The following is a 25,010-nucleotide window of genomic DNA, read 5'->3' as shown; positions in this document are numbered from 1 at the left end:
CTCAGTATGCTCAGTCCTCATGGGACTGTTTTGAGGTTCTTTTTGCCCCCTTCGATTTTATTTTTAAAAGGTTTCAGATTTGTGCTTCCATATACCTTGGGGTTCCCATAAGCTTGCGGATCCTTCTCTCTTTTTCCTAAGAGACCCTCTGCTTGGACTCCATTTCCTTCAGCATTCAGTCACCTGTCTTCACAATTAGAGGGCGTAACAAGGTCCTTCAGCGGCTGGCTATAAATATAAACCAGGCAGCCAAAGCATAAATAAGCTAAGGGAGATCAATCAGTTATTCTGGTTTTTTTTTTTTTTCAAAACTGGCAAAGCTTTCCTTGGCCTGTTTTGGAAAAACAAAGCAAGAACAAAATGCTGATGCAGAGCCACCCCCAGCTCTGCTGAGGAGTCAGGGGAATCATAGAGTTGTAGAGTTGGAAGGGGTCCTTTGGGTCATCTAGTCCAACCCCTTGCAATTCAGGAGTCTCAGCTCACAAACCCCCATCCAACCTTTCCAAGGAAGAAATGAGACCAAGGGAGAAATGAACAGGGATGCAGGGCCTGTTCATTGGCAGAGCTGAGAAATAACTACTTCATGCTCCTCCACTTCTCAATGTTTTTATCCCCAGGTGGTCATCTGATGAACGTGGAACCAATAACTTATACCTTGCGTACTTCCTCCTCCCTCAGAATCCATTTTCCTTTTGTGATGTGTCTTCTGTTTGCTTGGTTTTTGTAAGTTTGCCTTGCTTATAGTGTCTAATGGCCTGTAAGCAACACGGGGAGCTTGTATTTTTTTAGCTTAAGAGAGCCATAGGTCAGCAGTAGAGCATCTGCTTTGCAAGTAGCCTTCTACCAAGCCTGCTTACCAAGGTCCCAGGTTCCAATCCTCAGGATCTCCTGGGAAGACTGGGAATGTCAGTGTAGACAATACTGAGCTAGACTAACGGACTAATGGTCTGATTCAGTATAAGGCAGCTTCCTATGTTCCCATGATAGCTAGATCTATCCATGTGCCCCAAATCTCTGAGTAGCAAGAGACTTCAGTGGATCTGGTCTTACCTGGAGTTTGGTTTCTTTGGAATGAAGGTCAATGGAGACTGTGATGTCTTTAGGATATATGGTTTTATTTACACATACATACAACCCGAGCCTAGCATGGAGGGGCTCACAGCATTGGCATTTCGACAGACCTTTCCCTCCCCGTTAGGTTTCCAGGGGATCTCAAAGACATAGCTTTGGGTCCACCACCAAGCGAGACAATCCTATGTGTATCCATCTAGCTTCCAGCATCAGCCAAAACACACATTCTCTCACACACAAAAACCCTCCTTGGCCTATCGTCCTCCATCCTAGGTTGATGCTGCATCTAGCCAGGTGAAGGCAGGTAGGGGAAATGCCTACCCCACTTTCCTGTAGATCTAGGGTTGCCAGACTCAATAGAGGACAGGACCTCTGTGCATTTAACTGCTCTGCTCTCTTTTAAGTCTGGAAACCTTAAAGAGAAACCCACAGACCCTTTGTTTAATTTCCAATCTTTAAGATGCTGGTGAGAGCACTTAACTGGCCAGCTGATAAGGAGAAATATCTGACTGGCTCAGCAGCTTCTTGTACTCGATTCTAAAACTCACTGGATACAGAATCACGGGCATGGAAGCGGACCCCCTCCCCCAAATATAATCCGAGTTGCCATCACCCCCATAACAATATATGTATAATGGGATTTTGAAAAAGCTGTGTTTGAACCAGGCCTAGCGAAATGATGCTGGGGTCCTGATATTGTTATGATTCGAGGCTGTCTCTTCTCGTCATCAGTTGGCGCAATCCCAGTTCCAGATCTCACTGATCCAAAGTGAGCATCTAGCTACCCAGCTGACATGGAAGGGCTTAGGCAGTGTTTCAGGACATAAAACTTAAACATAATTACACATCAAAACAAAGAAAGTGGGGGGACGACTTTATTTAAAAAGGTTGTCTTTATGAAGTGGACATCTAGTAGACCTGTATATGCTGAGGTTCTTAATATAGTTTTCTAATGTGCATTATTTTCCTTTTTTTTAAAAAAAAATATATGATTTGAATGACAATAACTGTGGTAGTTGCTGGCAAATGTACCCTACACAGAATCTTACTACACAGTGAAGTAAATTTTACCTAACCTCTCTTTCCACCCACTTCTGATCACTGCAAGGGCATGGTAATATTTAAGTTCATTCTACCCAAGTCCTATTGATTTAAGCATAATTCTAAGGCTGGGTTCAACTCCCTGGTTCGAGAAGTACTCTAGGTCATTTAGGGTTGTTTACAGCAATGCCAGAACTTTGAACTTTGCCTGGAGCAAGCTCCCCTCTTCGATGGTCTTCCAGGACCAGGAGGGCATGAAGTGGGAGGAGCAAAGGCAGGCATGCTGGCACAGTCTCAGATTGCTTGGGGAAAGCCCTGGAGAGGAAGAGACTTAGGCAGCTGTGGAAGGCGGGGACCTTTAGTCTCTGCAACTGCCTCATAGGGTCAAGACTTACTGAAGAGGAGTTGCTGTGCTCATTAGGCCTGGCACCCCTGAACAGATCCTGTTTCTTCTAATAAAGAGTTAACTTCACTTACTCTGTGTGATTTATTGCTGGCTCCCTCCTGACACTGGCCTAGTTTCGTCTCTGAAGTGCTTAAAAAACCTGAAGGGATTCATTGTATTTTTGTATGGAACCATCTTGTCCAACCAGGTGCCCTCCAGATGTTGTTGGACTACAACTCCCATCACCCCTGCCCATTGGCCATGCTGACTGAGGCTGATGGGAGTTAAAGTCCTGCAACATCTGAAGGACACTGGGCTGAGGAAGGCTAGTCTAGAGGAAAGTTTGATCGTGTCAGCCCCCACCTCCGGTCTAAAATGGTACACACGCTGGAAGGTGGGCCAGGTTCTGGTAGAGCATGTCAGTGACAACTACACTACAATTACAGTGTTTCTCTCTATTTCAGGGGTGAGGGACTTGTGGCCCTCCAGATGTTGTGGGGCTCTGGGCTCCCACCAGACCCTGCTAGCACGGCCAAAAGTTAGGAATGATGGGAACTGTAGTCCAACATCATCTGGAGGGCAACACATCCCCTACCCCTGCTCCGTTTGGTTCTACCTGGTGCTTGCACATAATAAATAGGTCCCAGCTCCATTAATTCTTTACACCAAGTTAACACAAATGTCTTAAGAGAATAGTGTGTGGGATTACTTGAGACCTGTCATGTCTCCAGCATGTTCTGGTTTCCTTCTGGTGTCATGAACTGGACTTTGGGCACCACAAAGGATGAATTATTCCTCCTCATGGAGTTGTTCCTCCTTATGGAGTTATTCCTCCGCATGGAATTGCGTTTCCTCAGGGAGTTCTGGTGTGACAACTCACTCTTCTGGAGTGTCTGGATGAGGATGGAAGGCTTCTCGTCCAGCTCCTTGGCGCTGCAACGCGGCGCTGCGACTTTGCTCGTGTTGCCAAACTTGGAGTAGTCGACAGCGTAGGCCCCTTCTTCTTCCGCTACGATGGGCACGAAGCGGTGGCCCCAGAGGATCTCTTCGGATATGTAGGACGTTCTTGCTTGGGTGGTGATTCCAGTGGTTTCCACCACACCTTCAAGTATGACAATGATCTCTAGGTCTTGGCTGGCCAGGTCATTGGCGGAGATGTCATAGAGAGGACTCCGCTTGTCAATGATGTGGCAAATAATCAAAGGGGCCACTAGGAAAATATTGTTGCTCTCAATGGGGTTGTCTACCGGGACGTCTAGCTGGTGGATAGGGATGACTTCACCTTCAGGGGTGGTGGTCTTCTTGACCACCTGGATCCGCACCGAGGCACTGATTATCATGCTTTTCCTCAGGTCCCCGACCCGAAACATGAAACAGAGCTTGCCATTGCGTACGGCGATGACTGCGTTCCGGCTGAAGATCAAGGTCTCGGCTCGCCGGTGTGCCTGCGCCGTCTTCATGAAGATGCAACCCAACATGACGGCATTGATGATCAAGCCCACAATGTTCTGGAGCATCAGTACGATGATCGCTATGGCACATTCTTCGGTCATCATCCTCCCTCCAAAGCCAATGGTCACCTGGACCTCAATAGAGAAGAGGAAAGCAGAGGTGAAAGACCTAAGGGGAAGGAGAGGGGGAAAACAATGCACACCATTATCAAATACTGTATGATGGGCGACTCATGTTGTCCATTACTGAAACTTATGTACCGTCAGGAGCGGGCCAGCAGTAAATCACACCATGCAAGATGGAGTTAACTCTTTATTAGCAAAATCACGATCTGCGCAGGAGTGTAGGGCCTAATGAGTACAGCGACTCCTCTCCGGCAAGTTTTGCGCCCACGAAGCAGTTGCTGAGACTGAAGGTCCCCACCTCCCCATAGCTAGCTAAGTTCCCTCCTCTACAGGGCTTTCCCCAAGCAATCAGAGACTGTGCCTGCCCGTCACCAATCTCTCCTCGGCTCTTTTCATGCCTCTTCTGGTTCTGGGAAACCAGTGGGGAGGGGGAACTTTTAGAGAAAAGGTGAGTGAGAGGCAACATGATAGAATATTTTGTAAAATTATCCATGGCATGGAGAAAGTGGATGGATGCAACCATCAACTGGGGCTCTTCTTCAAGTGCCCCCTCCATGGGAAGTCCAGAGGGTAGTAACACGAGAGCAGGCCTTTTCTGTGGTGGCTCCTCAATTGTGGAATGCTCTCCCCAGAGAGACTCACCTGACACCAACACTGGATATGTTTAGTATGTTTAGGTGCCAGGCAAAAACATTCAGCTAGGACTTTGGATGATAATGATCTGTGGTCATGTAAATTGGTGTGTGTGTGTGTGTGTGTGTGTGTGTGTGTGTGTGTGTGTGTGTGTGTGTTGTTAAAATTTGTATACTGCCCCTCATCCATAGATCTCAGGGTGGTTCACAAAATTTTAAATGCTTGGCAAGATGAACATTTTGGTTCCTGAACGCCGCAAACTCAGAAGAGATTGTTCCATTTTGCAAATGTTCTTTGGAACCTGAATGTCCGTTGCGGTTTCTGATTGGCTGCAGCGGCTTCCTGCAGCCAATCGGAAGCCGCGCCTTGGTTCTTGAACATTTTGGAAGTCGAATGGACTTCTGGAATGGATTCTGTTTGACTTCCGAGGCACGGCTGTATTTAATTTTTCTTGTGTATTTTCCCCTTGGCTTTTAATAAATGTATGGCTTTCCTTTTGCTTTCCATAAAGTTGCTTTGAGTTGCTTGCGGCAAGAAATTTAATCAATCCTTGTCGCTATTACCTGACGCAAGTGACGCAGGGCTTCCATATATCGACCTCCTCGCTGGTTGTGCACGGCTTGTCCATGTCCCCGTGAGCAAAGGCCACCAGCCACCACATCATGGCGAAGAAGAGCCAGCTGCACAGGAAGGACATGGTGAAGATGACCAGTGTGTGGCGCCACTTCAGGTCCACCAGGGTGGTGAAGATGTCCTGCAGGAAGCGCCCTTGCTCGCGGATGTTCTTGTGAGCCAAGTTGCAAGCCCCGTTTTTGGCGATGAAGCGGGCTTTCTGGGGCCGGTCCCTGATGCGTGGCTTGCCCAGGTTCTCAGCCGCGATCCGTGCGAGGACATACTCTTCGGGGATGATGCTCTTCCTGGCCAACATCTCCCCGTCACCATAGTCCACCGATCAACCGAAAATGGGCAGAGGTGGAGAGGATGAGAGAACCCTGTAGAGACCTCTCATGTATTCCGCTTTCTCTATCAGATCCTGGAGAAAGAAAGGAGCGTGCATAAGTCACCCCATCCCTCTTTTTCGCTCTATTCCTGCCAATGATTATATGCCTAGCTAGGAAAGAAATTTGGGGGGAGATTTGCCAGGAGGGTGGGAATTCTTATCTGAGGATCAACGGTTTCTGTACAAGTTAGGAGATCTTTTTGCACTCTCGTGGACACATATCCAAGAATTATGGATTGCAGCTTCAAAGCATTCATTTTCACGATTCCATTGGACTTCCTTTTTTAAAAAAAAATCGTAACAATTTTTATTAGTTTTCAATTACAATAACCCAGTAAAAGCCTCATTGTCACAATACCAAATTATAATACAATTAATAATGCCAATTGTTCAGATGCCAAATTATATTATTTTGTAGGCCCCCTTCATGCTGGAATTGATGATTTGATAATTTACTTTAACTCTGCGATTCCATTAGATTTGCATTCTTTGATAATGAAATCGTCTCTCCCCCCCCCCCACAAAAATATATAGCTTGTCATTCTGAAGGGCTGTCACATGGAAAATGGGACAAGCCGCTTTTCTTCTGCTCCCAAACTGATGTATTCAAATTACAAGAAAGGCGATTCTGGCTCACATTAGAAAGAACTTTCAGCCAGTAAGAGCTGTTCAATAGTAGAACAGATAGCAGGCAGTGGACTCTCCTTCCTTGGAGGTTTTTAAGCAGAGATTGGATCTGCCCTGGATGCTTGAGTTGAGATTCCTGCATTGTAGGGGGTTGGACTAGATGAGTCTTAGGAGGACCCTTCCGACTCTACAATTATATGATTCTATGGATGAGTCCCACAAAGGATTTGTGCCCTAGAAAAGCAAAACTCCGCACGTTCTCCAACTAAACTCATATAAACATCACCCGAAGACTGTTTGGATTTAATTAATACTTTCTTGGGCAACATGAAAGCTTAAATGCACTGTTTAAAATCTTCTCCCCGTCATACCTGCATGTTTCTAGCAAATGGAATACTGTATATGAATGCATTTGGGGGGTCTTCCCAACAAAGGCTGAGAAACGCCTAGGGGGTAAGCCGAGCCTTAGCAGTTGTGTCAGTTTCACGATACAAGAAAGAGAAAGCATCTTTGTCTGGGAACCTGGTGTTTACTTACAATGCAGGAAGCAAGTTTTTGAGTCACACAGGGCTCTTCCTTTATGCATGACACCCAGAAACACAGAAGTTGCTAATCCAGAAATGGCTGGGAAAGGGCAAATATTCAGTATCCCGGGAAAGTGATATCCCATTACCCTGTGGTCCGCAAAACAAACAAACAAACAAACAAACAAACAAACAATATCTAGCTTTGTTGAAGAGCTCTGTTTCACTCAAAAGCTTGCTTCTATGTTTCCGAGCACAATTCAAAGTGTTGGTGCTGACCTTTAAAGCCCTAAATGGCCTCAGTCCAGTATACCTGAAGGAGCGTCTCCACCTCCATCATTCTGCCCGGACACTGAGGTCCAGCACCGAGGGTCTTCTGGCGGTTCCCTCGTTGCGAGAAGCCAAGTTGCAGGGAACTAGGCAGAGGGCCTTCTCGGTGGTGGCACCTGCCCTGTGGAACGCCCTCCCAACAGATGTCAAAGAGGAAAACATCTACCAGACTTTTAGAATACATCTGAAGGCAGCCCTGTTCAGGGAGGCTTTTAATGTTTAATAGATTATTGTGTTTTATTTTTCTGTTGGAAGCCGCCCAGAGTGGCTGGGGAAGCCCAGCCAGATGGGCGGGGTATAATTTATTATTATTATTATTATTATTATTATTATTATTATTATTATTATTATTATAGCATTTAAAATAAATGCTAGTTCTCCAAATAAAATGCTAGTTCTCCAAAGCATATTTGCAATGGGCTTCATGTTAGGAGAAAAATCGTACAACAAACCAAGGACACAGAATGAGCAGCACTGAGCTACGTTTTAAGTCAGAGGAGACCTACTGAACTAAATGGACCAAACTTAGGCATGTTTATGCATTTCATTGGATGTACTCTGAGTAAAACTTAGTTGATTGCTGCTTCTTGACTAGTAAATCATGAAATACCTATAAGTGCTAACATAATATTCAATGGAAATGTCTGCTACGAATAATACTATGAAGCCTGGAAAACGGAAAATAAAAAAGAAAGACAATGACATCCTGCAGGCACCTTTTAATCTGAGCAGGGGCAAGCAAGGGCTCTTCTTCCCTCAGTATGAGCCCTGGGCTGTGTTAATAAGAGTTCCTCTGAGCATGTCTGAAATCCCTTTTTGTAACCTGTATATTTTTTTACAGCCAACCCTGCCTTAGACATGGGAGAAAATCCTTCCAGGGCAGAGATGTGACATTCCAAAAGCACAGAGCATCACTTTCAAAATCCGGCACCAGAAGAACTGTTACATGAAAGTTACTTTGAGAGGAGGGGATAACAGCTTGTTTTAAGTGGGGATGCCGAATGAAAACGCAACGCCACAACAGCTGCAGACACCTGAACTGTCTTTTGTTAGCATTAACGGGAGAGGACACCGACTAAGGGAGCTCAGACAGACCCAAGAAGGAAAGTGGAAACTTACGGTCAGATTCTGCAGCGGCAGAACAGATGCAGCCTGGGCGCTCAGCCTGGCCAAATCCTTTGAGCTTCCATGGCAGCTTAATCCCCAAGAGGGAAAAGGCAGCGGTGAAGCTGGCAGGGTTTAAGACGCAGATATTGCTGATCTTCCACGCTCTCTGCTCCCCTCTGGGATTCTTCGGCCGCCTGGCCTGCAGACTGGACGTGGTGGTCAGAGAGTTGGCAGAGCCATTATTTGGTCTGCCTTGGCCCGGGAAATGTTCTTCAGTGGAGAGGAAGAGAGGGAGGGGCGGAGGGGAGAGAGAAAGAGTGGAGGGGATAAAGGAGCTCCAAGTTCAGGGAAGGCTGGCAGAAGCTGTGTATGGCGCTAGGTAGGAGAGAGGAATCTTGACATCAACAGTACCAGCGACCAGAGCCCTCCCTCTTCTCCTCTTCCTCTTCCCTCGACATTCAAATCTTTGCAAAGTTTTCAGCATTTCCCCTGAGTTTGGGGATGGGACGGAGAGAGCAGGGGGAGGGATGCTGGCTCCAGTCCAAGCACCACTGACGCAGAGAGCGAGAGAATTAGATTCTCTTTTAACCTCTGGCCTGAATAGAAGTTCCGTCATCGGAGTCTCCATCCCGGCCAGTTGATTCTGGCCGTTTTCCATAAGAAACAGGGGGCTGAAATATGTGACCTTTCTGACCTTAGAGGGGTCGAACCTCTCTTGGGAGGTCCAGCAGGCAATATAGTGCTCTCCCTAAGCTGTTGTGCCATGTGATTTAAGAGGAGCGATCTGGGATCCATGGAATGTCACCGAGGATACTGCAGAAGCCATCCCCGTTTCTGATTTGATCCTGGAATGTCCTACGTGCACAGAATAGGGATGTCCAATTCCATAACAACAACAACAATTTTATTATGTATACCCCGCCCATCGGACTGGGTTGCCCCAGCCACTCTGGGCGGCTTCCAACATATATGAAAACTTAATATGAACCTACCTGGACCCTGAGATCACCTTCTGAGGTCCTCCTTCATGTGCCTCCTCCTCAAGAGGTCTGGAGGGTGGCAACATGAGAACGGGGCCTTCTATGCAGTGGCTCCCTGTCTGTGGGATGCTCTCCCCAGGGAAGTTCACCTGGCCCCTTCATTATACTTTGAAGTCATCTTATTTTATTTGTTATTTGTGTTATATTTACTGTTTTTAATTAGGTTTTGTAATTTTGGATTATGCGGAATGCTTTATCTGAGTGGATGTAGCAACCGAGTAATTTCGTTGTTCCCGCAAGGGGACAATGACAATAAAGATATCTTATCTTATACACCTTTAGACACCATGCGAAAACTTTCCTTTTAAATTGGCCTTTGGCTGGTTTGATTGACATCCCATGCCCTTTGAAAATGTGGGGGTTTTGGGTGGGGGAATTATTGAGTTGCTGTTGTTGCTGTTGTTGTTTTGATTATGTATTTTGTGGTTTTATATTTTGATTTTATTCTGTGAACCACCCTGAGACCTGTGGGTATAGTGCGGTATATAAATTCAATAAATAAAATAAATAATAAAACATTAAACACATTTTTTAAAAACCACTTCCCCATACAGGGCTGCTTTCCGGTGTCTTCTAAAGGCTGCATAGTTATTTACCTCCTTGGCTTGGTGGCGGGGGGGGGGGGTCACAGAACTCTACACTCCAATGAAAATAGGGACGTCCTAAGGAAAAGTAGGACATTCTGGGATCAAATCAGAAACTGGGACGGCTTCTGTAAATCCAGGACTGTCCCTGGAAAATAGGGGCACTTGGAGGCTCCGTCCCAGTACTGGACACGGAATTTGAGAAAACACTCTCCTGTTCCCATTTTCTCCTCCTCTGTAGCCCCCGTGCCGGCGCCACCAATTCTTCCTCCATAGATCCCCGGTGGGTTCCCACGAGGCAAGACACAGTGATAACAGCAAGAACATTTCATGAACTACATAACTAGGAAACAGGGGCAAAGCAACTGCTTATATACATTCCTGAAAGCCTGGGCCACTCCCACTCCCCACGTGATTGGCTGTCTCAACTTCCAAGCTGCGAATCACGACTCGGAGTTCAAGGGCCAATGGCAGAGGCCCAAATCCTGAAATGTTCTGTGATTGGACATCATGTATCGAATCAGGACACAGGAGCTCAGAATCCTTAGTCCAGGCTCAAGCTCAGGCAAACACAGACCACTGAATACATAACACCATGCTCCGTGGACTGGATCTTCTGCCTGAGGCTACTGCCTCATCAAGCCTCATGGGTGGGCCAGCCCTGCAGCCATGGAAGGTTTTGGTAGACCTCGATTGTGCCTGTGTCCTCCTCTGGGAAACTTAGTCACTCCCTTGACTTCAATGAGGCTTGCTTGTAACTGAGTTTCCCTGGATTGTGCCCAGCTAAGCTTGTCTTCTAAATCTTGCAGTGGTTGCCCAAAGGTCAAGGCCCAAAATAGTGTGCGTTACAGTATTTGCATTTGAAGTGCAACCTGTTGCTGTTTGAACGCCGGGGAATTTTTTCTTCTAAATCTCTGGTCTTCTCATAAAAAGGTCTCCTTAGCGTAAATCTCTCTCGCACACATACCCTGAGAAATGTGCCATGGAAACTGCAGAAATCATGCAGGCCAAAACCCATTTCAAAACAAAACAAAGCTAATCAGGGCACAGCAGAAGGAGCCTGTGAAGTTTTCCCACTGGTTTGAGCCGGCAGAGTGTAGAATTCTGGCACTCAACGTCTTCTGTTTAATGGAAACTTGAATTCTTGGAAATCTGATTCCACTCCCCCCACCCACCCCAGCCAACTATTAGGGTTCATAATCAGAAGGATAAACAATGAGGCTGCTTTATAAAACAAAGTTTAGAAAAGTGTGTGTGACTTTAACTGTCAACCCGAAGCCAATGAGATGTTCCACTGAGACAGTGATCAGATAGGCAGTGTGCTGTGGTTTAGACTTAAGAGTAAGATTGGGGAGACCCAGGTTGCTTCCAGGTGCCCAGGTTATTGAGCATTCATCCTGATTTGATTCCTGCATTGCAGGGCGTTGGACTAGATGACCCTCGTGGTCCTTTCCAACTCTACAATTCTATGATTCTACAACGCATCTGGACAGCAATGTCCCACACGGGGCTGCCAATAGCTTGCAACTCAACTTCGCTCCTTTGACACACAATTGACTTGGACTGAGATATGAGTCTCATGCTTGCTATTCGTTTGCAAGAGTCAAAGTCCTCTTATCTCATAAGAAATGATAATCTTAATAGACTCCACTCTGGAGAACGACATAGAGAATGCTAGACCTTGGCCAAGGCACTCAGTAACTTGCAGAATTAATTGTGGCAGATTGTGGAGGAATTAATTGTGGCAGATTGTGGAGGACTTGCTTTCAGTGCAAGTTCTGTGCCCCAAAAGAAACACAACGATGGTTCTTCATTCCTAGGAGGCAGCTTGTTCCATGGAAGATTATTGCTTTTACCCATAGCCGTTTTGTAGCTCCTAGGCATTGGGGTGGGCGGTGTAATTTCCATTCAGTATTTAAATGCATACCTACTTAATTCACGCTTTGCCAAACAACATTTGAACTGAAATGCAGCCTTCAGAATTTGCATTCCTCCAATGCCGTTCTCCAACCAACTGATATGTTCAAAAATGCATATACCGTTGTGAAGTGTGCATATGAATGCAAATATCCACAATAACAGCATACAAAAATGCCTCACTCGACTGCTTCAGTTGGTGAATTTGGCACTGCTACAGATGCCACATAATACCCCTTCCACATTTGTAAAACCTTTGGAACTCCCTGCCTATTGAGATCAAGCAGGCACCTTCACTTTACTCTTTTCGGCACCTGCTAAAAGCATTCTCGTCTAAGCAAACCTAACCAGAGGCATAGAAATGCTGGTGTCAATTTTAATCTGTTTTTGTTATTTTAACCTCTTGTGTTTTAATGCATTACAAAGGTTTCCTGGTTATATGGTTTTATCATTTTGCAAACTCCTTTGAGGTTTTCTTTTGCAATCAGGCGGTGTATAAATTTTACAAAACAAATAAGGTTAGGGGAAATAGGCTTTGCCAAAATATAGGGGGGAAATTGCATACAATCATCAGGAGGTGCTGGGCAGTGAGCCGCCAGAGATACATGCTTGCAGGGATAGCCAACACAGTGGCTTCCACAGCTGAGCTACATCCCTGACCTTTGGCCATGCTCATGGGCGTAGGCAGGGGGGCAGGAGGGGGCAATTGCCCCCCCAGAAGCAAAAGGCTGAGGGGCGCAGGCGTGGCAGCCCCAGGCTCCCGCTCCCGGCGCGAAGCTCCAGAGGCGCGCGGGGAGCGTAGGTGGAGGAGCGCTAAGCAGGAGCGGGGAGCATAAGCGGAGGAGGCAGCCACAGGCTCGCGTTCCCTGTGCGCCTCTGGAGCTTCGCGCCGGGAGCGGGAGCCTGGGGCCGCCTCCTTGGAAGAGCTGGGCGGCGCAGGCAATGTAGCCCCGCCCACATTCCCACTGTGGCCCCTCCCACCCCTTGCCCCGCCCCTTGCCCCCCTAATTTTTATCCTCGGTACGCCCCTGGCCATGCTGACTCAGGCTGATGGGGTTTGGAGTTCAACAGCATGTGGAGACAATGGGCTCTCCCCTCCCTGCTTTAGGTAGTATGGGGTTCATAGGTACTGGAATAATTTTGTCTACACACAGACTAGCTGCTGTAAAGACTTCCTGTTCAGGTTGGGACTTTGCCTGAAGGAAAATAGACTTCACTGCAAAAGACACAGCACATATTTCTTTTTTATATATAAAAAATAGTGGCAATGAAATCCCAGTATACCTGAAGGAGCATCTCCACCCCTATCATTCAGCCCAGACACTGAGGTCCAGCTCCGAGGGCCTTCTGGCGGTTCCCTCCCATCAGATGTCAAGGAAATAAACAACTATTGGACTTTTAGAAGACATCTAAAGGCAGCCCTGTTTAGGGAAGTTTTAAATGTTTATCATGTTTTTAATATTCTGTTGGAAGCCGCCCAGAGTTGGGTTTGTTAGTACAGATCCTAAGCACACGGCTATACTGAACCTTACTTCTGAGGAAGCATGCATGAAATCGGATGGCAGATCCCTTTGCTTTGCTTTCTATTGAAGTTAGCAGTAATTGCGTTTATCTGGATTTTACCCATTCCTTCTCTTCTCCCCCAGAGGAAAATGATTGGGACCGTTCTCCATCTGCAAAGTCCACCCAGGAATTCAGCTACCATTCCCAGCGCTGTAAATCCTTTCGCGCACCAAAAAAGGGGAACATTTCGACTCGAAGTACTCCAAGAAATTGCCAGCTCTCTCCATGCCAAGGGATCGAATTGCTAAGGAAATACAAAGGAGGATTGCCTAGCGTTTTGTGAAGAGGAATTTATTGCACTGAAGTCAGCGTACATAACAGGTTTCGGTTTTATAAAAATTAGACAGATGCAAAAATCCTTGACAAAGTCTGCAGTGATGCTACAGTGTGTAGAAAATATACATATACGTTTTTTCCTCATTCGTTAAAAACTCAGGCATTAGAAAAGCCAATGGCATGCATTTCCCCCCAGCCCTTTCACATGTCAGCCCGAACAAAGGATGCAAAGATGCCGTCTTCCTGAGCCAGCAGATTCTCGGGTGTGTCGTATTCCAAAATGACCCCTCGCTTCATCACAATGACCAGGTCTGCAGTCAGGATGGTGTGGACCCGGTGCTACAATTAAAAGACATATCTAAATTATTGCATTTCCCTACCAGGCATCTTCTAGATCTGAGTTCGTACAATTATTGGACCAGCAGCATTATTTGCAAGCAGCATGGTGGAGGACCCTCAAACTGCTCCCCATCTAAAACACACTGCGGCTGAGCCACATATTAAGGCAGCCCTGTTTAGGGAAGCTTTTAATGTTTAATAGATTATTTTATTTCATTTTTCTGTTGGAAGCCGCCCAGAGTAGCTGGGGAAACCTGAAGGAAAACAGACTTCACTGCAAAAGACACAGCACATATTTCTTTTTTATGGAAAAAAAAATAGTGGCAATGAAATCCCAGTATACCTGAAGGAGCATCTGCACCCCTATCATTGAGCTCAGACACTGAGGTCCAGCTCCGAGGGCCTTCTGGCGGTTCCCTCCCATCAGATGTCAAGGAAATAAACAACTATCAGACTTTTAGAAGACATCTAAAGGCAGCCCTGTTTAGGGAAGTCTTAAATGTTTATCGTGTTTTTAATATTCTGTTGGGAGCCGCCCAGAGTGGCTGGGGAAACCCAGCCAGATGGGTGGGGTATAAATAATATATTATTATTATTATTATTATTATTATTATTATTATTTAAGAGTGTGTGTAACCTGTGGATCAGCAGCAGCCACAACAGCAAAAGCTGAGCTGGGGTTTGAAGAGAGGGCTTGCTGCTGACCAAATCAGAAATTACTGTATTTTTCTGTGTATAAAACAATGCCTTTTGCTTTTTTAAAAAAAGGCAAAAATTGGGTGTCATATTATACACCAGACTTCCTCAGCCTCGGCCCTCCAGGTCTTTTTTGGCCTACAACTCCCATGATCCCTAGCTAGCAGGACCAGTGGTCAGGGATGATGCGAGTTGTAGTCTCAAAACATCTGGTGGGCCGAGGTGGAGGAAGCCTGTTATACACGGATAGTGATTGCAGAGAGGGGACGTGTGGTTAATAGCAGCAGCAAGCAAGCAGGAGATGGGCAGCAGCGATTGGGCAGGTGATTGGTGGCTGCGGCAAGGCCTGCTGGCGATTGGCTGTGGCTGCGGCAATTGGGCAGGCGATTGGTGGCTGCAGCAAGTGGGTGGGTGGACTGTTGGTGGCGGCGAGAGGGCAGAAAATTGGCGGCTGCGGTGAGGTGTGCGATCAGCAGTGGCTGGGGCAAGCGATCGGCAGTGGCGGGCAGGCAGGTGAGTGATTGGCAGAAGTGACCTCCTCCACCCACCCCCCAAAAAGCTAAACAACTTAATTTCTTAATTTTGGGTTTAAAAAGATAGGGGGCGTCTTATACATGGGGGCATCTTATACACGGAAAAATACAGTACCTTTTTTTAAAAAAGAAAGAAAGATGTACATCTAAGGCATCCTGTTTCCATATATGACCAGTGGCATCATTCCAAGGGAATGAGTAAAGAGCACATTGTGATTCTCTGGGGATATATAGCTGACAGGGGCAGGGAAATTCCCGACACATTGACACTGCCTTGCGGAATGCAGGATCCCATCTCCGAGTCCCAAAGGAGAATGCTGGAATACCCTGTAGTGGGAACTCTACAAAATCATAGACTCATAGAACTGTAGACTTGGAAGGGAGCACGGGGGTCACCTCCTGCAATGTAGGGATCTTCCACCCAACATGGGACTCAAACCCACAACTCTGAGAATGAGAGTCTCATGGTCTACCAACTGAGACATCTCAGTTGCAGAACAGAGCATTCCTCTTCAGGGCTCAAGCCAGCCAGCCCTGTTTCGGGATACTCCATTCCAATCCCCCCTTGTTCTCCACCCCTTCTTTTTGCCATAGATACTTCACAGTCTCTGCTCAGACCTCTTTGGACTGTTTTGTTTGGGCTTTGCTTCCTGCCCCCTTAGAGTCTTTCCTTTGAAGTTCCTTTTTTAATTTCTTTAAATCTTGGGGTTCCCCCAAGCTTTTTGATACACCCCTCCCTGCACAACGATGATCCACTTCTTTTGCTACGTAAGAATCCACACTTGGATGATGAGTTATCTGTTCACACATATAATTAAATTCGTGGGTGGCTTTTCTTAAAAAAACACACACACACAAAACACCTACAACCCACCTCAAAGATATCTAAAATTTGTATGCTACAAATTCAAAACAAAAATAACAAAAATGCACAAAGCACTGTTAAAATAAACTGCAATAGACCTAGTTACAGGTAGGTAGCCGTGTTGGTCTGACGTAGTTGAAACAAAACAAAACAAAACAAATCCTTCCAGTAGCACCTTAGAGACCAACTAAGTTTGTCATTGGCATGAGCTTTCGTTTGCATGCACACTTCTTCAAATACCACTTCTGAAGAAGTGTGCATGCACACGAAAGCTCATACCAATGGCAAACTTAGTTGGTCTCTAGGGTGCTACTGGAAGGAATTTTTTATTTATTTTTTGTTGCAATAGACCTAGTTGTAGAAAAGCAATTATTCCTCACATGCTCAAAGGAAAAGGACTCTCTTGGCTTGCTTGCTAAAGAATGGAAAAAAGTGAGAAAAGCAAAGCTCTGGAGAGCAATTACATAATAAAAGGTTCTTCTGGGCATGGACGCCAGCCTGCAATTCATAAATGTTGGCACCTGCAGAAGGGCCTCCTTATCTGATCTCAAATTTCAGAATGGTGGTGGGGTTAACTTCATATGGGAGGAAGTGGTGTTTTCCTAGGTGGGCAGCCCTCACACTATTTAGGGCTTGGATGTAGCAGCTATTCAAGAAAATATGCCTGCACCTCTCTTTTTGTTTTGGAAGAGTGAGGCAGGCCTCCACATTTAATACAGGAATAAATTCTGCCCTACTGTAAATACCTTTGGATCTCAAGTGTCAGAATGCCCCAGGTCAAAACTGCCCCGCCCCCCGCCAACACTACTGTGATTGACTGTTCAGAGACTGAATGAAGAACAGGACCATACAGGACCGAGTGAATTAATACCGAACATCTTTCAGGAATCCTGGGTCAAGAGTATCTATTTGTTTGTCTTCACCAAAGTGGTGAAAAGGCCTTCCTCTTTGAGGAGAAGATTGGCTGCCGTGTCACACTCGACGAGATCGCCTTCAGAGAAGACTAAGACGAGGTCTGCATCTAGGATTTGAGAGACCCGGTGCTGGAAGGAAGGAAAGGAAAGCAAAGGAAAGGAAAGGAAAAATAACAGAAAGGGAATGCCATGCAAAGAACAGGAAAGCTTAGAATAAATACAGACAGAGATCTTTATTGAGAGGAAAGGAGCATGTAAAGTAAATATGCCAGGATTGAAACCAGCATGGTGATCTATATAAGAACCCACTAAAGCAGTACTTATTCACTCCCACAATTACCTTCTTCCGTTTACTGAATGGGTATTATTGCCCCGAATACACGCCATAATGCCTCATTTATCAGGTCGTTCCAAATTCAGTGACAAAGAGAAGCCAGAACTCCCCATGAACACCTCCCTTGTTCTCTTTTAATGGCAATGCCGCCCACCCAAGAGGGGCTGGAACTGAGTTCTGGTGCGTTCCGGCTGGGGAAAAAAGCCTTGTCACAGGTAATTCAAAGTCTTGGTGCTGACCTTTAAAGCCCTAAATGGCCTTGGCCCAGTATACCTGAAGGAGCGTCTCCAACCCCCATCATTCTGCCGGGACACTGAGGTCCAGCTCCAAGGGCCTTCTGGAGGTTCCCTCCCTGTGAGAAGCGAAGTTACAGGGAACCAGGCAGAGGGTCTTCTCAGTAGTGGTGCCCACCCTGTGGAATGCCCTCCCGTCAGATGTCAAGGAAATAAACAAGTATCCGACTTTTAGAAGACATCTGAAGGCAGCCCGGTTTAGGGAAGTTTTTAATGACTGATGTTTTAATGTATTTTTAATCTCTTGTTGGAAGCCGCCCAGAGTGCTGGGGAAACCCAGCCAGATGGGCGGGGTATAAGTAATAAATTATTATTATTATTATTATTATTATTATTATTATTATTATTTCCATCATCACACATGACTATCTGCACCCAGGATTTGCCATTTCCTAGATGGGAAAGGCCTCCTTCTATGGATTCCACTCAAAATTCTGGAGTGGTGTCAACTTGGGATTTCATCTAATACCGGCAGTGTCTGAATGTAACACAAAACCATGGTTAAGCACTACACGCATGAACTGGGAAAAGGCCCCAAAATGACTTGGCTCATATGCTTCTCAATTTCCCTCCTCCTACATGGTTGGGTGAAGGATTCCCAATGCTTTTGATTTCACATTCACAGTATCCTGTCTTGTCTTTATGTATGAAGCAGAAGTCATGGTTTACAACAAACCTTGGTTAGTGAAACAGGCCAGCTTCATAAACCATGGTTTGAAGTCAGCTTGCTTTAAAAAAAAAAGACCAGAGTTTGTTTTAAACCACTATCTCTGGTTTGGACATAGACACAAGCCAGGATTTTGAGAAAGTACACAGAAGTCTTCAGAAGAGGTGGAGGAGGACTTCTGCAAGGTTTAGCCGTGCTTTCTTGACATATGAAACAGAGATTGAGGAGGGGCGGGAGAGGTGAATGCAGGCCCATCATGAGCTTCTTTTTGCTTCTGTATATGGTGTTTCAGGACATTGTTTCCAGCAGACCAAGTTTATCATCCACTAGGGAAATGCGGAAAGGAGGTCCACTGCAGAATGGCGTACTTACAGCTATTGTCACCACTGTGCGGTCAGCGAAGGCAGTCATCACAACCTTCTGCAAAATGTTCTCCTGGCAAATGAGAGACGCAACAGTCACGTAATGACCACAGGAGTGGAGCTCTGCACAGTAAGCTTTTTGCATGAATGGGTTTTGACCACACCTACAGAAGCTCATGGGGCCGGGTCTTGCATGGCTTGTGGTTAAATATTGAGTAAACCTGACCCATAAAAATCACCCAGTCACCCATACATTTGCATCGCAATCACCCATGTGGGTCACTCACTGCCTGTATAAATGTGACCTGGGTTGGATGTTGGCAGTGCTTTTTTCTGGGGGTACGCAGGGGTATGCATACCCCTAAACATTTTGTCCATTTACTGTCAGTGGTACCTCTGGTTGCGCACAGGATCCATTCCAGAGCTCCGGTCGGATCCTGAGATGTGTGTATCCGGAGGTACCGTTTCTGTGCATGTGTGCGATGCGTAGAGCATTTCTGCGCATGCGTGCGTGGCAAAACCCGGAAAAATACGTAACCGGAGGTGAACGTAAGTAGAGATACCACTGTATTTATTTTTCCCAATCTGACCTACAAAATGGTGGTTTTTTCTGTGTCAAAATGAGAGTACCCCTAAACATTTTTAAGGGGAAAAAGCACTGGATGTTGGAATCAAAGGTGTGTTGACAAAGATAAAGTCTCCATAACAGTCCTACTTAGGGAAAAAATGCTTAGGAACCACCGATCCCATTGAAACAGAGGGGTGTAAGGAACCCAGTGAGACAATGAAACAAGATCTTCTCCCTCCCCACATTTCCTAAAGCAACCGTGTCCAACATCTCCCATTAAGGCAGGGGCTGGACTTTCCCTGACCAAGCTCTTTGGGGGATAGACCCTCTAATTGGGTTGTGAGGTCATCAGGGCATAGCTGCCAAGTTTTCCCTTTTCTCACGAGGAAGCCTATTCAGCATAAGGGAAAATCCCTTAAAAAAAGGGATAACTTGGCAGCTATGCATCAGGGCAAAGCACCACTTCTGACCTGGAAGGAATTCTGTACAAAGTGGTGGTAAGACCTCCGCTGCAATGGTTCAGCACCTGACTCTTGAGCAGATTGGTCTGAGTTTTGTATATTAATGTAATGTTCCATGATCTCCTTCTACATGGAGAACATGGAGGAACAAAAATGTGTCAGTTGGGGTAGTGCTGGGGTGGGGAACCTAAGGCGTGGGGATCAAAGGTAGCCCTCCAAGCTTCTCTGCCTGGACCACAGAATGGTCCCCAGGCACGGTCCTCCTCCTCAGCCACACCCTCTTTCCCCAGGCCACACCCCTCACCCATGATGCTTGGCACCCGACTTGAGTGTTTTTGCCTGGCTGCAATGTGTCCTTGAACTCTGATCATGAATCTGGCTTGCCTGGATGGGAGATAAGAGTGTGAATGTGGGTAGAAACTAGCCTGGTGTGTGAAGGTACAATGTACATTTGCTTCTCTGCCCACGTTTCCCTCTGACCCTGTCCACCTCTGGCATGTGGCCCTCAGAAGCTACTTCAGAAAAGAATGTGGTCCTCAAGGTGAAAAGGGTTCACCACCCCTGATGTAAACCAAAGAAGAAAGTCCCCTGAATGGGTGGAACTAGGTGAACAGAGTCATCTCTTTCAGTCTTGGCTGAAGGTAAAAAAATAAACGAATTACATTCCTTGCTCTTCCTACTTTTGTCTAGTGTCATCCACATTTGGCATGTTGGCTGCAGATGTCTGTCCAGAAAGCGATGCAGCCCGTGACCTGGAATCGGTTCCCCTTTCCTTAAGAAAAATGCAAACAGGAGGCAGTGGTTTACTCACTGTGGCCATATCGATGGATGCTGTGGCTTCGTCCATGATGAGGATGCTGCTCTTGCGTACAAAGGCTCTAGCCAAGCAGAAGAGCTGCCGCTGGCCTACGCTGAAGTTCTCTCCTCCTTCAGTTACTATAGCATCTGGATGGGAGCACGAGGAGGCAATAATTAGAATTTCTACACCTGTCTCCAGCTGCCATTTATCACCAGGCAAGCCTCTTGCCAACAGGCTATGGGATTCCACAGGGAGCAGTAAGGAGGAGTTTTGGAGCAAGGTGCCATTGGTACATCAACGACATGAAATTCTGTCTCTCCATAATATCTGTCCTAAAGCACCAGAAACACAGCCCTGGTGCCCATTTTGGACTCACAGCTGTCCATGGAGGCGCAGGTTAATTCTGTACCCAGGGCGGCTGTCTACCAGCTCCATCTGGTACACAGGCTGATACCCTATCTGCCCGTGGACTGTCTCGCCAGAGTGGTGCATGCTCTGGTTATCTCCCTCTTGGACTACTGCAATGCGCTCTACATGGGGCAGATTTTTTAAAGTGTGCACCCCCCAAAAGTAACGTGTGAATAGAACAAACAAAAGACGGCAGGCACATGGATCATGCAGAGGGCCAGGATTGGGTGCAGCTCCTTATCAAGTATGCACCTGACCACAAACCCAGAGTTGTTGCCAACATAACTTGTGGAACGGCTCTCTGAAGCATCAAGCAGCCAAATGATTCCACTGCAGGCTGGACTCTTGTTTTTAATTGCATGTGTTGATAGGGGCAAACTAGTATTGCATCCGCCCCCCGATATACACACCTAGACCTCCTGGCAATGACTTGACCATGTTCTTCAACTGGGCAATCTCCAGAGCTTCCCAAAGCGTATCATCTGTACATTTGCACTCTGGATCCAAGTTAAAGCTAAAGAAAGGGAGATGTAGAAATGCTCAGAGGTTGTTGCTGGATGTTTTGTGCACCCTCATCAAATGCAGTACATTGCCTAGTTGAATCATGACTGGACTGCTCATCCGTTCAGTGAGCACATGCTTATTTTGTTACATTTCTTTCCTGTCGTTCTTCCGTCATAGATCTGGATGTGTGATAATGGGTTCCAGACCCAGACCTGCTTAGCTTCAGCAAAGTGGTGGCCTCATGCGACCTCAGACCATATACTAGTGCCCTTTTTATTTGAATCTCCTCATTCACATGGCACATTCTTCCCAGAGCGAGAGAATTAGCAGAGTGGGAGAGAAAGCAGGGAAGGACACAAGCAAACATGAAGCCCAATGTAAAGCTATCCAAAGCCATCAAACATTTCCTGTCTGCTGCAGTGGGCTAGCAGTGGGGGCTAGCCTCTCTTCCTCCTGCCCTATGCCAGTCTGAGAACATATATCAATGTGGAGAGTATGACACAAGATCATTCATATTCTCCAACAAAATAAACATATTTTGTGCCCAAATAACCAAATTCTAACTCCCTCCCAAGTAATTTGTATTTGGCACAGATTTTGTTCATTATACATTTGTTGCTGTTGTTGTTTTCTTTTTAATAATTTTTATTAAAGATTTTCTTAGTTTACAAAAGTACGTGCATTGCCTCTTTTTTCAGGTTGTGAGAACCTGACTTTGGGACGTCCTCTCCCATCTCCATCAACAGCATTTAGGCAGACGTAAATATCTCCAAGACCACCACAACCGATGTTCCATCAGTCTGTCACAGTCTCTGAGGAAAGTGAGTCACAATAGGAGACTCAGAATCTTAGGCGAGTGCATATGGGGAACACGTCCTGATTTAAGGACCACAGTTCCAGTTATTAGGACTGGCCTGAAATAGATGGATAACCTTTGCTTTCTCACTGAGCATCGCCAGGTAGGGGAACTTTTGGGTACTAGGTATCCTGATCCAGGGCATGAGTGGTATGTTCCAAGCAATTCTGAGCTGGTTTGCAACTGTGCTTTGCACATGCCTGTTTGGTGGTCAAATCCACAAGTGAAAAGGTTCAAAGGCAACAGCTGCCCTAGCTGTGCTTGGGGAAGACTTAGATGAGTCCCAAAGATCGCGCCAACATTCTCTGAAATCACCACTATGCAAAATTCTGGGCGCACAGCAACACCGCAGTTGACCAGCCAAGGGAGCTGCAAGAGGAGGTGTTTGCCCTTACCGAATGGAACCGCTAAATAATATGGGATCCTGCAGGATTATGGATAGCCTCGAGCGCAACATATCCAGGGGCATCTTTGAAATGTCGATCCCATCGATCACAATCTTGCCTGTTTGGAACAACAGAAAACACAACAGGTGAGGTGCTCAATGATGTAAATAAAGCCTACAGAAAGGCACCTGTAAACAACCCGAAATGTCTGTTGGGTCATAGGGCAATGCTTTGGGGACAGAGGTCTAGGGTCCTACTCAGAGAAATGAGCAAGGGGAGGGGGTGGCAATGCAGCAGGCTTGGTGTTATCATGTTTTGAAGCAATATTCTTCACCACTAAAGTTATCTTAGGCTAGTGACTGCACCTGCATGGCCTCATCTTCTGTTCTGTCTCAGACTATACAGGAGTCTTCCCCGAAATCGGTGCTCTCCAGACATTTTGGACTACAACTCACATCACCCCCGACCGTTTGGCATGCTGGTTGGGGCTCATGGGAGTTGGAGTCCAAAGCATTTGGAGAGACACCAAGCTAGGCAAGGGTCAGCTCTAGAGCGAGGGGGTGTTGCTAGCTGGGTTTTACCTAGGCAGAGTTTAGAACGCAGATATTTCCTGATGCTGCTGCTTCATAGATTCATCACTCTCCAGTTCAAACACAATGTTTATTCTCACCTGCCATTCCCAGCTGCACATCCCAGGAACTGCATACACCTATATCTCCATTCCTTTTGTCCTTTCTGATGTAAGTGAAATAACTTTGAACCCCAAGCCCAAATGACAGGTGTACAAGAGCGCTTGAAATATAAAGCAGCAATTGATTAATTAACCAGTAGTAGTAATAGGGGCGCTTAATAGGAGGAGGCAGCAAACATGTTGGCTGGGAACACGCTGAATACTGCAAGGCACCGAAGTAGCCGAAATGTATTTCGTTGCTTGCACTTGAAAGAGTGTACTTTTTAGAGTCATAATATCATGACTCATGAGCCTGCAATACAAGGTCTTTTCTGATCAACTAGCTTGCTTCTTAAATCTTCAGCTAAGCCCTACTAGACCAAACATAGCTATCCATCAGCCCTAAATGAACATACCGGTGTGGAGGGTGGCCCTAAGGAAAATGTGTGGGTCACCTCTAGATCCAGATTCTTGGTCAGCCTATAGAGGCACCTACTCCTTACTGATCCGACCCAGCCTGACTGACCCCCCCCACTCCTTTGCTCCCCTCCTTTCTTCCATTCTCTTTTGTTCTTCCCATAAAGGAAATATTTTGATTCCACGGCACATGATTAACGACGCCACTGACGGGATAATTTACAACGTGTTGGACACGGGGGCAGAGAAAAAGCAGCACCTAATGTAGCTGTCACAACGGGAGGCTGATCTAACTCAGCCATGAAATAGGATATGGCCCTTTTGCGTTTTGGCTCTTCCTTTTGGATGACTGGCTGTGTAAGCCTGCAGCTGCAAGAAGAGGAGAGAATAGCTCTGAACAAATGCTTAGTGGCAGTAAAGGTGAGGCGTTAAAACGGGCTAGGTTAGGGACGGGGTACCAGAGCTGGACCACAAAGAAGGCTGATCGCCCAAAGAATTGATGCTTTTGAATTATGATGCTGGAGGAGACTCTTGAGAGTCCCATGGACTGCAAGAAGATCAAACCTATCCATTCTGAAGGAAATCAGCCCTGAGTGCTCACTGGAAGGACAGATCGTGAAGCTGAGGCTCCAATACTTTGGCCACCTCATGAGAAGAGAAGACTCCCTGGAAAAGACCCTGACATTGGGAAAGATCTAGGGCACAAGGAGAAGGGGACGACAGAGGATGAGATGGTTGGACCGTGTTCTCAAAGCTACAGACATGAGTCTGACCAAACTGCGGGAGACAGTGGAAGACAGGAGTGCCTGGCGTGCTCTGGTCCATGGGGTCACGAAGAGTCAGACACGACTAAACGACTAAACAACAACAACTATGCTCCACTGCAGGGGTTGGACTAGATGACCCTCAGGGTCCCTTCCAACTCTACAGTTCTATGGCTCTATGGCTGCTTAGTTGCATTTGGTTTGGTAATTCACAGGTGGCACAAACCTATAAGAAGAAGCGACCAGGTACTCACCATCAAATATGTCTACCATTCTAAAGAAGGCCAAGGACAATGATGATTTTCCGCTACCAGTGCGACCGCAAATCCCAACCTGAAAGAGAAGGTTCGTTGTGGCTTTTCTTGAGCATCACTGGAGGGTTGGGGGAGGAGACCACAGCGAGCAAATCCACACACCCCTCCCCAAAAAAGTCCATGATGTTTTTTCTTTAACTACCAGAGATGGAGAAACACTTCATGCACGTTGAGTTTTAAGCTGA

The 25,010-nt window shown here is 46.3% G+C and overlaps 2 protein-coding genes across 8 annotated transcripts in view; both read right to left on the bottom strand.

The window, feature by feature from the left end:
• Positions 1-878: 878 nt before the first annotated feature.
• Positions 879-8,753, bottom strand: KCNJ8 (potassium inwardly rectifying channel subfamily J member 8). Of its 2 annotated transcripts, XM_060279191.1 has the most exons (4): positions 8,308-8,753; positions 6,872-7,008; positions 5,271-5,740; positions 879-4,117 (listed from the first exon to the last, which is right to left on the bottom strand). In XM_060279191.1, the coding sequence occupies exons 3-4, from the start codon at positions 5,633-5,635 to the stop codon at positions 3,217-3,219; spliced, it is 1,266 nt and encodes a 421-aa protein (XP_060135174.1). In that variant the 5' UTR covers positions 5,636-5,740; positions 6,872-7,008; positions 8,308-8,753; the 3' UTR covers positions 879-3,216. The 2 variants fall into 2 exon arrangements, with proteins under 2 accessions (XP_060135174.1, XP_034983030.2); XM_035127139.2 differs by lacking the exon at positions 6,872-7,008.
• A 4,916-nt stretch (positions 8,754-13,669) lies between these two features.
• ABCC9 (ATP binding cassette subfamily C member 9) overlaps positions 13,670-25,010 on the bottom strand; it is an 85,346-nt gene continuing 74,005 nt past the window's right edge. For 3 of the 6 annotated variants that reach the window (XM_035127133.2, XM_035127136.2, XM_035127138.2), the window contains 7 exons: positions 24,766-24,844; positions 22,670-22,778; positions 21,325-21,428; positions 20,519-20,652; positions 18,689-18,751; positions 16,980-17,151; positions 13,876-14,014 (listed from right to left, as the gene is read on the bottom strand). In XM_035127133.2, the coding sequence (XP_034983024.1) occupies positions 17,014-17,151; positions 18,689-18,751; positions 20,519-20,652; positions 21,325-21,428; positions 22,670-22,778; positions 24,766-24,844 (627 nt within the window). In that variant the 3' untranslated portion in view covers positions 13,876-14,014; positions 16,980-17,013. Of the gene's footprint in view, positions 14,015-16,979; positions 17,152-18,688; positions 18,752-20,518; positions 20,653-21,324; positions 21,429-22,669; positions 22,779-24,765; positions 24,845-25,010 lie in introns of all 6 variants that reach the window. The other 3 variants (XM_035127134.2, XM_035127137.2, XM_060279190.1) reach the window with 1 other exon arrangement.

Source organism: Zootoca vivipara, chromosome 10 (assembly GCF_963506605.1).
Source record: "Zootoca vivipara chromosome 10, rZooViv1.1, whole genome shotgun sequence".
Classification (NCBI taxonomy): Eukaryota; Metazoa; Chordata; class Lepidosauria; order Squamata; family Lacertidae; genus Zootoca; species Zootoca vivipara.
The sequence above is the reverse complement of the archived record's forward strand: the minus strand, read 5'-3'. Positions and strand labels throughout refer to the sequence as shown.